General features: G+C 45.2%; 1 protein-coding gene across 1 annotated transcript; it reads right to left on the bottom strand.

Annotated features, from left to right (window-relative positions):
- Positions 1-4,268: 4,268 nt before the first annotated feature.
- Positions 4,269-7,300, bottom strand: LOC115641378 (zinc finger protein 19-like). The gene is made up of 2 exons (XM_030544473.1): positions 7,054-7,300; positions 4,269-4,479 (listed from the first exon to the last, which is right to left on the bottom strand). The coding sequence occupies exons 1-2, from the start codon at positions 7,189-7,191 to the stop codon at positions 4,324-4,326; spliced, it is 294 nt and encodes a 97-aa protein (XP_030400333.1). The 5' UTR covers positions 7,192-7,300; the 3' UTR covers positions 4,269-4,323.
- Between the last annotated feature and the right edge of the window lie 6,186 nt (positions 7,301-13,486).

The raw sequence follows: 13,486 nt of genomic DNA, 5'->3' as shown, positions 1-13,486 counted from the left end.
CAAACAAATCCCATTCACTGATGCTTCTTTCCTGTTAACATGCAGCAGCAGAAGCCAACTCCCCCCATCCAATTCTCTAGGATGATTGCTTTACACTCACCAGAGGTCGCTTCTATGGTTTCATTGTCTGGGCAAGTGGCTTGGGAGGGCTGGGAGGGTAATTCCGTCTGGGTCAGAAAAAGCTCCTGGCTGTTGGGGCTAACAGAGTGCTGTGTGCTCTCTGCAAGGTCGTCGTCCTCTTCCTCCTCCTCCTCCTCATCTTCCCCCTCCGCAGAATCTTCAGCCACAGTTGAGATTACAACCACCTCGGAATCCACGGACAAGGGTGGGGTAGTGGTGGCGCAGCCCCCTAAAATTGCATGCAGCTCAGCGTAGAAGCGGCATGTTTTTGGCCCTGACCTGGACCTTCCGTTTGCTTCTTTGGTTTTCTAGTAGGCTTGTCTGAGCTCCTTCATTTTCACTCTGCACTGCACTGAGTCCCTGGCATGGCCTTTTTCCATCATAGCCTTGGAAATTTTTTCAAATATTTTTTCATTTCGTCTTTTGGAACGGAGTTCTGTTAGCACAGAATCCTCTCCCCATACAGCGATCAGATCCAGTACCTCCCATGCGGTCCATGCTGGAGCTCTTTTTCTATTCTCAGGAGACTGCATTGCTACCTGTGCTGATGAGCCCTGCGTGGGCACCTATGCTGATCAGAGCTCCACGCTGGCCAAATAGGAAATGAAATTCAAAAGTTTGAGGGGCTTTTCCTGTATAACTGGCCAGTGCATCTGAGTTCAGATTGCTGTCCAGAGTGGTTACAGTGGTGCACTGTGGGATACCGCCCAGAGCCAATACCATCGATTTGCAGCCACACTAACCCTAATCCGATATGGTAATACTGATTTTAGCGCTACTCCTCTCATCGGGGAGGAGTACAAAAACCGATTTAAAAAGCCCTTTATATCGATATAAAGGACCCCATAGTGTGGACGGGTGTGGCGCTAAATCGGTTTACCGCTGCTAAAATCGGTTTAAACGCGTAGCGTAGACCAGCCCTGAGAGTGACCAGTGCCAGATGCATCAGAGGGAATGAACAGAACAGGCTTGTTGATTTGCAAGGTGAGGGTCTTTCACCCTTACCTTTAACTTTAGTGTTGTCAATTCCTACTTATCTTATCTACCACACCTCTCCAAAGGCCTCTGGGCAAATCAGGTGTGAACCACTCCTTTGATATAGGCTTGTCCCAATCCAGCTGAATTGAGGCAGACTTTGGGCCAATGGCTGTTTGGAAAAGGCCCGCTTAATCTAGCAGGTTTCTGTGAACCGCATGCAGTGTGGATGTGTGAACCCCAAACATATTAAACATGAAAGAAACACAAGGCCAGCACTGAGGAGGTTTCCAGAGCCAAGCCGGAGGGGTAAACAGCTGTGCTCAAAAGGAAAAGGAGACTCAGCACCTATCAAAATAACTGGTTGCAGAAACAAAACAAAAATTGAATAAAAAAATGAAAAAAACAACCCAGAAAAGCTCCCATCACACATCCATCACCATTGTAGATTTTGACATCTCCTGCCTGGTGTGACATCTCTGCTTTGCAAGCAAGAAACCTGGGGAACTCTGTGGCTGTTACCTTCTAACTGGGTAAAAGGTTACACAGCTTGTCTCAAGTAATTTTATTCTTCACAGACGATTTATTTTAAAATGTATCAAAATAAATTCCATTTGAAACAGTAATAAAATAATTACAGTCTCTGCTGGGTCTCTATTCTCATACATGCTATTTCTCTCACATATTCATCCACTCTAATTCCTTTGGAGTGAGGTTTTAATTTCAGGATTAGCCACCATTTCCGATACAATAGGAGGGAGCAGAGAGAGAACTAGAAGAAAACTTGAATCATATCGTAACAGTGAAAGTTATCACAGAATCAGCCTCTTACATTACACTAGTTAACTTCATGTTTAATTTCATTGTCGCTGCTAACAATTTAGTCAAAGATTACAAAATATAAACTGACAGGGCAGTTTTCTCTTAATTCCCATTTCCACCCAGTGCTTTGTGTGAAGTCACATTCTACATTCTAGGAGCCTTCCATTTCTGTGAGTTCATTTCTCCCTGGGTCTTCTCCCAGAAGTGTAGATGGAAGGGGTCCCACACTACAGGAGAAGGTTGTATCGTAAGAAAAACCACCTGTGCTCTATTTTCACACTTCCTAATCTTTCAAAGTAGCAGGAGGCAGAGAAATGATACAAATGCACAAGACTCAACAGGAAAACTAAGAGACCAAGCCACAAAGTCAGGACTGAGCATTCATGTATCCCGCAGTCTGAACTTGGAATCTGATACATTCCCTCATTGGCTACCGTCATTTGCCCAGCAGGGAAGTGCTTCTTGTCCAACAAGGCAGCCAGATTGGGACCCATAGGCATGGAATGGCTCTGAAGGAATCAGCTGTTTCTCTCCGTGCTTCATCTGACTTTGAATCCAAATGGTAAAAGACAGTTGTTCCCAATTTACTCATGGCATCTTTTAGAAGTGTGATTAATGCCACTTAGGGAGCAACGTTCTAAAAATAGTTTACATGGGCCACAGATCACCATAGCTTTATTATAGTTCAATATATTTTAAGTGAAGAAAATGGTAATAAAAATATCTGCTCTTCAGCACAACCTGAAGCAACATCAAAGCAACTGGGAATGAAACAATTCCTTCCCGAAGGGGAAACATCATGACTAAGAACTGCTTTGAAATGGGGGAAGAGTATAACCGTGATGCTCAGGGTTTGTTTAGACTAGGAAAAGCGCCTGGGGGTGAGGGGACATTGCCCTCAGTCCTGGGCTCTGGGATGGATTAGGCTGGGTGGTGGGTTCAGTCTAGTCTTCCAGCCTGTTGCTCTCACTGGGGTTTGTAGTTTTCATCTGGCTCCACCAAAAAGATCAAAGAAGCCCAGTAGAAAAGGGGAGTGAGAGAGGCGGGAAAGGGTTTGCAAGGGGTTAAAATGACCCATCAATGAAAGAGTAAAACCAGAGTTTGACTGGGTTTCCCCCCAGCCACCACTCCTGCATACACTGGACAAGGGGCAGCCTCATTCCCCACTGAGGCTATAGTGAGGGGCAGCCAGGGAGGAAGGAAGCCACATGTGATGGCAGTCTCCTCCCCTCCCCCTCCAGCACCCACCACCCCGTCTCCAGCCCCCATCCACCCCTCTTCACTCCCTCCCAGAGCTTGCACTCCTCCACTCTTCTTGCACCTCAGCCCAGGCCCCAGCCCGGAGCCTGCACCCAGCACCCAAACTCTGTCCCACTCAGCCTGGGCAAAGCTCTCCTTGGTCTGGCTTCCAGATCCTCTCCAAGGGTTGCAGCTGTCTGAGGGCGCTGCTTTCTACACCTTCCTAATTCACACCTCATTCATTCAACAGGGCAACTGATTACAAAGTGGGGGGAAGATCTTATTCTACTCCTAGCAAAAAGACATTTTTCTTTTACCTTAATTACACTACCTTTGGGCCCTGCTATAACATATTACCAAGGTTCAATACAAAGTCATATAAAAGTTATACAAAAATGCATAATGCAGAGATTTATCTACAACTGCATTGATTGACTGCTGTATGCAGTAATATAGTAACCCCTGGATCTTCGAAAGAAGCTTTATACTTGGGGGGGGGGAGTGAGGGGGCAAGTGGCGAGTCGGGGGCGAGCAGGTGGGCAAGCGGCGGGTGGACAGAGGCGAGCAGTGAGCCAGCAACTGTTCTAGGGGCAGGCATGGGGGTCTCTGGCAGGGGAAGGAGGAGGTGAAAGGAGGCGAGTGGTGGGTGGGGGACTCACTAGGAGGGACGCAGCAAGCCAGCGGGGGGCTAGGGGGTGAAGAGGTGTGTGATGGTGGGGCCGAGTGGGGAGGGGGCAAGTCCTATTTTACTGCTGTGATCTGGTCACCCCATGTGTGCTGTTTCTTCTCCTCTTCCCAACCTTGTTTAGACGGGGCAGAGCTGGGGAAGGAGATTTGTTTCCATGGGGTCGGGCGGTGCTGGGGGGGGAGAGGAGGGGGTAATTTTATATTAATAAGGAAATATTTTATAAATTTTAATAAAATAAACAATAGTGAAGAAAATCAGTTGTACCACTATCAAAACAAATTATTTTCCTAACATGAAAGTGCAAATCAGCTAATTAATAAATAAGTTGTTATTATTTATAGAGTCAAGGAAAGTAAATAATACATGGAAGAAATGAAAGCAGTTTAAGTGTTTTTTTGTTTTAGTTTTCTCTGCTGGGGCCCCATCGAAACTGTTCGAATTGGGCCCCACGCTTCCCAAAGCCGGCCTGCCCACAGCTTCTAATAACCCAGGGGATAGGACTCCTTACCCAGCGAGGTCACATTCTCATAGTTCTCCTGCATGACATCCCTGTAGAGGGCTCTCTGAGTGGGGTCCAGCAGTGTCCATTCCTCCTTTGTGAAATGCACAGCCACCTCCTCAAAGGTCACTAGCTCCTGAAAGAGCAAGAGTGCAACACTCCACACTGCTGCCCCACTCACAACCCCACTATTCACAGAACAGCAGCACAGGTAAATGGAAGCTCCAGGAGGCACATGTTAACAGAGTCCCACCCCACCTTGCTTAGAGCAGCCAGGAGGCATCAGAGGGTACAAAGAGAGAACCTTTGTGTCTCCCATCTGACAGACGGAGGCAGGGTCTTCACATTTATCACATACCTACTAGCCACGGCTAGATATAGGAGATGGGGCTGTCTCTGGACCCTGATGTAGAAATCCCAACACTCTCCAAATAAAATATATGGAAGAAAGGGGAAGTCAATAGTAAAGAATATAAGAGAGAAGGTCAGAATTGTAGAAATGACCAATCAATGACAATAAGAAGGAAGTTTTAAAAGTATATTAAGTACAAAATTAATTCAAAAAATGGTAGTTGTAAATTACTAGATGGAAATGGCAGAATTATCAAAAATAATGCAGAAGAGGTTAAAGTGTTCAATAAATATTTCTCTCCTGGATTTGGAGAAAAACAGATGTTGTACTCGTATCATAAGATGTTGACAATGACACTCTTTCCATTCCAACAGTAGCTCACAAGGACCTTAAACAGCAGCTATTAAAGTTAGACATGTTTAAATCAGCAGGTCCAGATAACTTGTATCCAAGAGCTTTAAAAGGCCTGGTGGAGGAGCGTGGTGGACTGTTAATGTTGATTTTAATTAGAACTTGGAACACTGGGGAAATTTCAGAAGACTGGAATAAAGCTAATGCTGTGCCAATATTTAAAAAGTGTAAAAGAGATGACCCAGCTAATTACAAGAGTGTCAGTCTGACATCGATACTGGACAAGACAATGGAGCAGCCAATACTGGATTTTATTAATATATAATTAGTACCCATGAACAAAGGTTTATAGAAAATAGATTCTACTGAACTAACTGGATAGCTTTATTGGATGAGATCAAAAGTTTGGTTGCAGCTAATAATATTGATGTAATATACTTAGACTTCTGTAAGGCACATGAGACTTGGTTCAGCACAATATTTTGACTAAAAAACTAGAATGATACAAAATAAACACAGCATACTTTAAATAGATTAAAAACTGTCATTGTAAATGGGGAACCATGGTCCAGTGGATATATTTCTTGTTGGTTCAATCAAGGATTGGATCTTGGCCCTGTGCTATTTAACATTCTTATCAATGACCTAGAAGAAAATATAAAATCATCACTGATAAAGTTTGCAGTTGCCACAAATGGTAGTAGTAACAAATGAAGTGTCAGTAGATTCAGGCTCCAGCACTGGAAGTCTGGGAAGTTTTCCCAGCCCTGGCTGGAGGGTTATTTCCTATTCCACAAAGAGGGGAAGTTCCAGTCACTACTCCTGTGCCTTAAAATTAGCCCCTGACACTACTCCCCACATTCAGCATAGTGGTATGATTATCAAATGATTAGGACATAATTATGATGCATTTGTGCAAGATGCGTCATGTTCAGTGTCATTGGAAAAGTTATGATTTGCGGAATATGATTGTCCTATTTATGTGCATGTATCATGTTCGTATCTGAAGTTATAGATATTGACTATGTATCTGTCTTTCAAATGTGCTTACTCTGGATAACACCCACAATGAGCCTTTCAGGCACAACAAAGAAGCCAGATAGTGTTTTTGGTTCATCAAAAAAGACAATGGACTATGGAAGAGCGTAGCCGTCCTGTGAACGTTTCAGTCACCCAGTGAGTCATGGCTACTATGACTCAGCAGGCCATGCTAGGGCATGTGACCAGACCACATGACACTAAACTCCATTTTGGTACCTGTATTTTTCCACAAACTGGACTGGGAACTGAGTTTGGAACAAAGGGGTCCCGCCAAATGGAAAAACTACATAAAGTGGGGTGTGACATCATCTCTTGGCCTCATTCCCCACAAAAGAGAACTCCTGGAAACACCTGAGGAACAAAGATGAAGTGGGAGAAGTGCTGGTCCCAGGGTAAAGGGATTTGTAGCTTGTGTATGGAAACTTGGTGGACTGCTTGCATCATCAGTCAGGGTGAGAAATTGCTAATTCAAATTCTAGCCAGATAGTGTGATAGCAAATAACAAAAAACTCTGACTAAGCCTAAGTAATCTGCTTTGATCTGTTTGCTAACACTTATCGCTGGGAAATTGGCTGTTGTCCTCTATCCCTTCTGGAGTGGTTTAGGTAAAGCACTCAGGTAGCTTGGTTGGATGCATTGCGCCACCTGCTGTCGTGTTGGGTGATAACAGGGCCTGGAGAGGCCGGCTGAATCTCCAGCAAAGCAGTGTGAGAAGGGCCAACCCAGCATGAGGGTTAGAGGGCACAGCGGTTCCCAGAAGCCCCCCAGACTGCACCCCGGGATGACAACCCATCACACCCTAGAGTACACAAGTCTCAGCAGATTTGTCACATCCTTTCCCCTGCCATTCCACACCCTAGATAGTTCCTGCCTCTCACTACCTCTAGCAGAACCCACTCTCCTATACATTTACTTCTCATCTCCTTCCAAGCAGAACCCACCAGCAGCTCCCTGAGAATCCCTTACCTGAGCCAGCTCCATTGCAGCCCTTTCCTTCCCGCTGGGAGGAGGGGATGATCTGCGGCGAAACGTGGACAATCTGTAGCCTGCCTGGGTGAGAAGGGCAATGTGAGAGAATTCGGACAGGGTTTCAGTCCTTTCCATATGTCGATTCCCCCCAGCAATTTTCCCTGCTAACGGACATTCAGATTCTGCCACACTGTGAATCACAAAGTGACCTTATTCCAATACAGGCATAGCCCCCTCCCACCAGGTTGTGATCTTCTGAGACATGATGAAACCCTCCTAGTAGCAGAGTCTCTCTGTTACACTTATAAAGTTTGTGGAGGATACCAAGCTGGGAGGGGTTGCAAGTGCTTTGGAGGATAGAATTAAAATTCAAAATCATCTGGACAAACTGGAGAAATGGTCTGAAGTATATAGGATGAAAATCAATAAGAACAAATCCAAAGTACTCCACTTAGGAAGGAACAATCAGTTGCACACATACAAGACAGGAAATGACTGCCTAGGAAGGAGCACTGCAGAAATGGATCTGAGAGTCACAGTGGATCACAAGCTAAATATGAGTCAACAGTGTTACACTGTTGCAAAAAACCGAAGTATAATTCTGAGATGTATTAGCAGGAGTATTGTAAGCAAGACACAAGAAGTAATTCTTCCGCTCTATGCCGCATTAATTAGGCCTCAAGTGGAGTAATGTGTTCACTTCTGGGCCCCACATTTCAGGAAAAATGTGGAAAAATTGGAGAAAGTCCAGAGAAGAGCAACAAAAATGATTAAAGGTCTAGAGAACATGACCTATGAGGGAAGACTGAAAAAACTGTGTTTGTTTAGTCTGGAGAAGATATGATCAGCTTTCAAGTACATAATAGTTCATTTCAAGGAGAAACATTGTTCTTCTTAACCTCTGAGGACAGGACAAGAAGCAATGGGCTTAAATTGCAGCAAGGAAGGTTTAGGTTGGACATTAGGAAAAGCTTCCTACCTGTCAGGGTGGTTAAGCACTGGAATAAATTGCCTAGGGAGGTTGTGGAATCTCCATCATTGGGGATATTTAAAAGCAGGCTGGACAAACACCTGTCAGGGATTGTCTAGATAATACTGAGTCCTGCCTTGAGTGCAGGGGACGGGACTAGATGACCTCTCGAGGTCCCTTCCAGTTCTATAATCCAGAGGAGTCACTTTGGGGGATTCTCCCTGTCACTGTCCCCAAGGCAGCTGTCTCAGGTTTACAAAGTGGTTTGATGCTCCAGCCTTTATACAGTCTCTCCTGGCAGTGCCCCCTTTCATGGGCTGGGCCTAGTTTTAGCTTTTGACAAGCATAACCCGGGGAGCTCTGAGACTGGGCCTTCTTGCCTCAGCACATCTCGTTTCTTTCTGTGGCTCCCCAGTGAGTCCAAATGAGTAGATACTCCTGATAGACTGCGAACATAAGAAAGGCCCACTGCATCAGACCAATGGTCCATCTAGCTCAGTGGCCAATGCCAAGTGCTTCAGAGGGAATGAACAGAACAGGTAATCATCAAGTGATCCACCCCCTGTCACTCATTCCCAGCTTCTGGCAAAGAGAGGCTAGAGACACCATCCCTGCCCATCCTGCTTGTGACACTGGCAGATGAGGTGTTAGCTCTTGCAAAAGCCCCCATGTCTTAATTGAACAAGGACAAACGCATAGCTGGAATCAGTCTGACTCACCTGTGTTAGTACTAGGTATTAGGATTATAAGAATGCATTTATACTTTATTGAATGCTTGTGAGTTGCTGCCTGAGTTAATATCTGACTAGTTGCATTGTGAGCCTCTATGGCTATGTAAATCACCAGACAGGAGAGATACTTTATCTAGGTGAAGTGCTGATTGGCAACTGAATGTATTACACCCTGCCTGGCAGGAAAGGTCCATCAACACCAGAGAGACTATTATGGGATGTTAAAGAAAACAAAAGACTGTTGTTGTGCTCTTGACTTCCCCTTAGCTGAGCTTGCAGCTCAGAGCACATGGCAGGAAGGGGATAAAAAACCCCATACAGAAGGAACTGATTATCTTTATGCTGCTTGGACTCTAGGGAGAAAAGTTTCTAGGCATAAGCAAGAGATCCCCAGCTGATTACCCTTGGTTAGTCCTAAGGAAGATACAGAGCTTGCTTATTATAGAAGCTTCTGTTACCTTTTGAAATTTAAGACTGTAACTTGTCTGCATCTATAGAATTACCTGCTTTAACTTTGTAAACAACTCTCATTTTCTTTTAAATAAGTCTTAATACAGGTTATTACAGGACTGGCTACAAGTATTGTCTTTGTTGTGAGATCTAAGATTCAATTGACCTAAGTAGGTGACTGGTCCTTTGGGACAAGGTCAGGCTTGACAAAGCCCTGGCTGGGATGATTTAGTTGAGGATTGGTCCTGCTTTGAGCAGGGGGTTGGACTAGATGACCTCCTGAGGTTCCTTCCAACCCTGATAGTCTATGATTCTATGACTGGCAGTAACCTGAACATTGCTGTGATTCGTGCTGTAAGGCAATGGTTCTCAGCCAGGGGTTCTGGGCCCGCTAGGGGCCACTAGCAGGTTTCAGAGCGGGCGCCAAGCAAGGCCAGCATTAGACTCACTGAGGCCCAGGCCAGAAAGCTGAAGTCCCAGCGCATGGGGCTGAAGTCCAGGGCCCTGAGCCCCACCACCTAGGGCTGAAGCCAAAGCCTAAGCAATGTAGATTTGTGGGGCCCCTGTGGCATGGTACCCCGAGAGATGAAGAAAGTGCCCCGAGAACTCAGCCAGAAGGTTGAGCCCTGACACACTACTGGCTTAGAGGGTCTCTGCCAGTCAGGAAGGGGTAGCAGCGAGGGAAGACTGGCAACTGATGGTTGGAGTGGGGGAGAGGTTTGGGGTATGGTGGGGGAAGAAGCGTCTGGGACTGGATAACTTGGGGCTGGGCAGTCTCCATAGGGGACACTTACTTCTCCTGTGCCCTTTCCACACTATGAAAGTAGAATGAATTATACTGTAAAAATAAGAATGGATTAAAGAAATGTTGTATGTACCTCTAAGCAGAAATAAGAAATGTTGACATACAGGTGCCAGGAAAAGAAACATTAGGCATAAACAATGGTGCTAATGGCAAAACATTAACAGAAAACCAGTAATAGTTAGTAAGGAAATAAAATATGCATGTCTAGCCCAGGTAAACTTATCAGATTCTGCTTCCTTTGTTATCTTGTTAAGTTCTCGCCCTTTTATCTCTATAAATAAGACAGTTTGTGTTTTGCATGGTGCCCACATTATCTGGGTGTTATTAGCAGAGCGCTGTGCTAATAAAACAGAGTGGTCTGACAAACTGTGAGTCCTGAGTCTAACTTTGACAATTCCCTCTTGCGAGTAGAGAATGACCACCCTGTCCTCACCCCCAGAGGCAGCCATGTCTCAGGATTCTCCCAAGTTGCACCCACTAACTCTCTTCCCATTTGGGGTATAGCTCGAGGCAACAAATTACCACTAAGATGAACCCAGCAGAATGCTGGTTGTTCTGGTGCCACAGGGGCCTCTGGTGGGTGAACGGCAGAACTGTAGCACTTCTCAGGCAGAACGTATCATCTTCAAGCCAAAAATAGAAATTCTGCCCGGGACATGAATTCTGTGCGTACCCAGTGGTGCAGAATTCCCACATGAGTAACTCACACCCTGCACAAACATAATCTGCTCACTCCCATCTCTTCTCCCTATGTGTCGAGTCCCAGAGCTGCTGCTGTCATTAATGCACACAGGCTTTCACTCCCATTAGTGCTGGGAAGACCCAATCCAGTTACAGGACTGAAAGCTTATTTTCCTATCACGTGGGAGAGGATCAGCTGAGGGGGAGGTGAGATGGGGAGGGGGTACAAAGGGAAAAGAGGAGTTGTAGCCATGTTGGTCCCAGGATAGCAAATAGGTATTTTTAATTGGTTCTAAAAAAAATTACCTCACCCACCTTGTCTTGCCAAGAGAACTGAAAGTGGCAGAAGGAGATAAAGAGGAAGACAGAGATCAGGACTCTAAACCAAACATTTCAAACGCCTGGAAGAAACTACATTTCCCTTCTGCCCTGGGTATGTTTGTATCCTATATGAGGGGCCGCCTCATTCCTCTCACAGCAGCAAGGGGAGACTGCAGCCAGCCCCAGATGGTCCTTTCCCAGCCTGGGATGTGTGTTGTGACAGTCTGTGTGTGGTGGGTGCACAGGCTGGGTACAGCTAGACCCATCTGCAGACTGGAAAGCCAGGGCAACTCCAGCACAGCACGGGGGCTGTGGGCAGAGGTAGCAGTTCTGGAGCTGGGCCTCTGCCCCCATAGGTCACATGGCAAATGGCTTTGGCAGCATCAAGTGGGTCCATCACTGCAGGGGAAGGTTGGGATAGTGTCTGAGATCAGGGTGAGGATGTGGGTGGAGTGTTGATGCCTAAGAATGGGGGATGGAATTCACCTCCCTACCCCTCTGCAGAGCCCAGCAACTAGGGATTTATCCAGCTAAGTGAATTTCACTCTGGGTGACTTTGAGCCAGCTACTGAAAGATCCTTGTGCTCTAGGTTCCACACTGGCCACAGGAGTTTACTAGTACTCCCTCCCCAGACTGCCAGGGGCAGCCAGGGACAATTAGTGGGTTATGGGAATTAGAAGATGAAAATTCATTAAGAACGATGATATTTGTGTGTTTATTATGAAATCCCCAGACACCCACCAATCCCCATCCTTCTTCCAATGAGCTATAAATATCTAAGGGACTCAGCTATTGATCCTCCAGTGAGTTCCTGTCCTTCCTCATTTTCTACAGCAGCACTTTTATGAACAGGCCAGGGAAACATGTCAATACTTTGAACAAAATTCCAGGAGCTGCTGAGCATGGACAAGTTAAAATGAAACCAAGGTTCCGTCTCTTCCCCAGTGCAAAATAACAGACACTCCCCAGAAATCTAAAATGGCCACTTCCTAACTGATAGAATCTTATTCATCTATTCACTTCTGGGAATTACCAATAAGAGAAACACCCCAGTGAAGTTGATACCCTGAGAGAAAGATCTAATGTGTCTTTACAAGTTGGTATAATCTAATCTGGGACCTTATACACTAAAATGCCTTATTCGTTGCCCTATGGTGATTGTCTGGTGTCACTACAGGGCAGAATTAAGGTTGGTGCCTTAGCTGTGAATTTCCATCCCCTAGCATATTGCGATTGCTGTTAAGTGGGTTTGGCAAAATTCATTTTATCTATTTCTTTTAATTTTAATAGATGATATCGAGATTTATTTTTAAGCTCTTTTTTCAATGTTTACAATTTCAACGTTCAGAGCTGTGGGAAGTTATGAGGGTCGTCAGACATCAATTATTTAATTACAGTAAATGTTGAGATTCCAAAAGCCAAATCATATAACTGTTCAAACAAATTGTCAGTCACATGCAAAATATACAGTGTAAATATCCTTAAATCAAACTCAGCTTTCTCCAGAAGCATTTCTGTATATTACCTATATAAATATTTTTAATCTCTGTGTGTGTACAGTGAAATCAACATTTACAGCAATTAATAACAATCCAATCTTTTCAAGCATCATTTTAAGTAATGAAGTACTTGAATTCTTTTACTTCCTGGACTGTAATGTTTCATTTCAGGATAATTACATCCTCCCTGTGATGTATTTCACTCTCAGTACCGTAACCCCATTGTGATGCAGCTCCTGTCTGGGAGCTCTGCTGAGGCCAGTGGCATTATGATCAGAAGGTGACACTCTGACACATAAGCAGAGACACATGGGGGATGGGGGAGGATGAGGTAACATGGAAGCTATCGTTCCTTGAAATCTAAATAGCCCCAGTGTGAGAGACAGTGATTAACGCAGGTGCCTTAGGGGCTGCAGCGCCAACCCCCGGCCTGGACAAGGGGATGAAGAACTGCAGTAGAAGCGGGGTACACTGGGAGTTTACTTAGGCTAAACTTGACTTGTTTAGCCTAACCAAAAGAAGGCTGAGGGGAGATATGATTGCTTTCTAGACCTACATCAGAAGGGTAAATACCAGGGAAGGAGAAGAGTTATTTAGGTTAAACTCCAATGTTGGCACTAGAACAAATGGCAATTGGCCATCGATAAGTTTTGGCTTGAAATTAGACGAAGGTTTCTAACCATCAGAGTGACAGAGTGACGTTTTGGAACAGTCTCCCAAGGGAGGCAATGGGGGCAGAAAACAAACTGGCTTCAAGACTGAGTTTGATACCTTTCTGGAGGGATTGGTATGATGGGGCTGACTTCAATGGCATGTAGTCGATCTGCAACTGCTGCCAGCAAATATCTGGAGACTGTGTGTTAACTGGCCACGAGGGGCTGTTCTCACAGTAAAACAGTGGAAAAGGCACCCCAGGTTGGAGAAGTGAGGGGACACAGCTATTTAACAGTCCAGATTGTACTCTGGGTAACG

The sequence above is a fragment of the Gopherus evgoodei genome, unplaced genomic scaffold (assembly GCF_007399415.2).
Source record: "Gopherus evgoodei ecotype Sinaloan lineage unplaced genomic scaffold, rGopEvg1_v1.p scaffold_34_arrow_ctg1, whole genome shotgun sequence".
NCBI classification, from domain to species: Eukaryota; Metazoa; Chordata; order Testudines; family Testudinidae; genus Gopherus; species Gopherus evgoodei.
The sequence above is the reverse complement of the archived record's forward strand: the minus strand, read 5'-3'. Positions and strand labels throughout refer to the sequence as shown.

Coding starts and splice junctions, on each gene's coding strand:
- LOC115641378 (XM_030544473.1), bottom strand. CDS start 7,191: ATGGAAAGGACTGAAACCCTGTCCGAATTCTCTCACATTGCCCTTCTC. Junction 4,480..7,053: donor CTGCAATGGAGCTGGCTCAG/GTAAGGGATTCT, acceptor TTGCTCTTTCAG/GAGCTAGTGACCTTTGAGGA.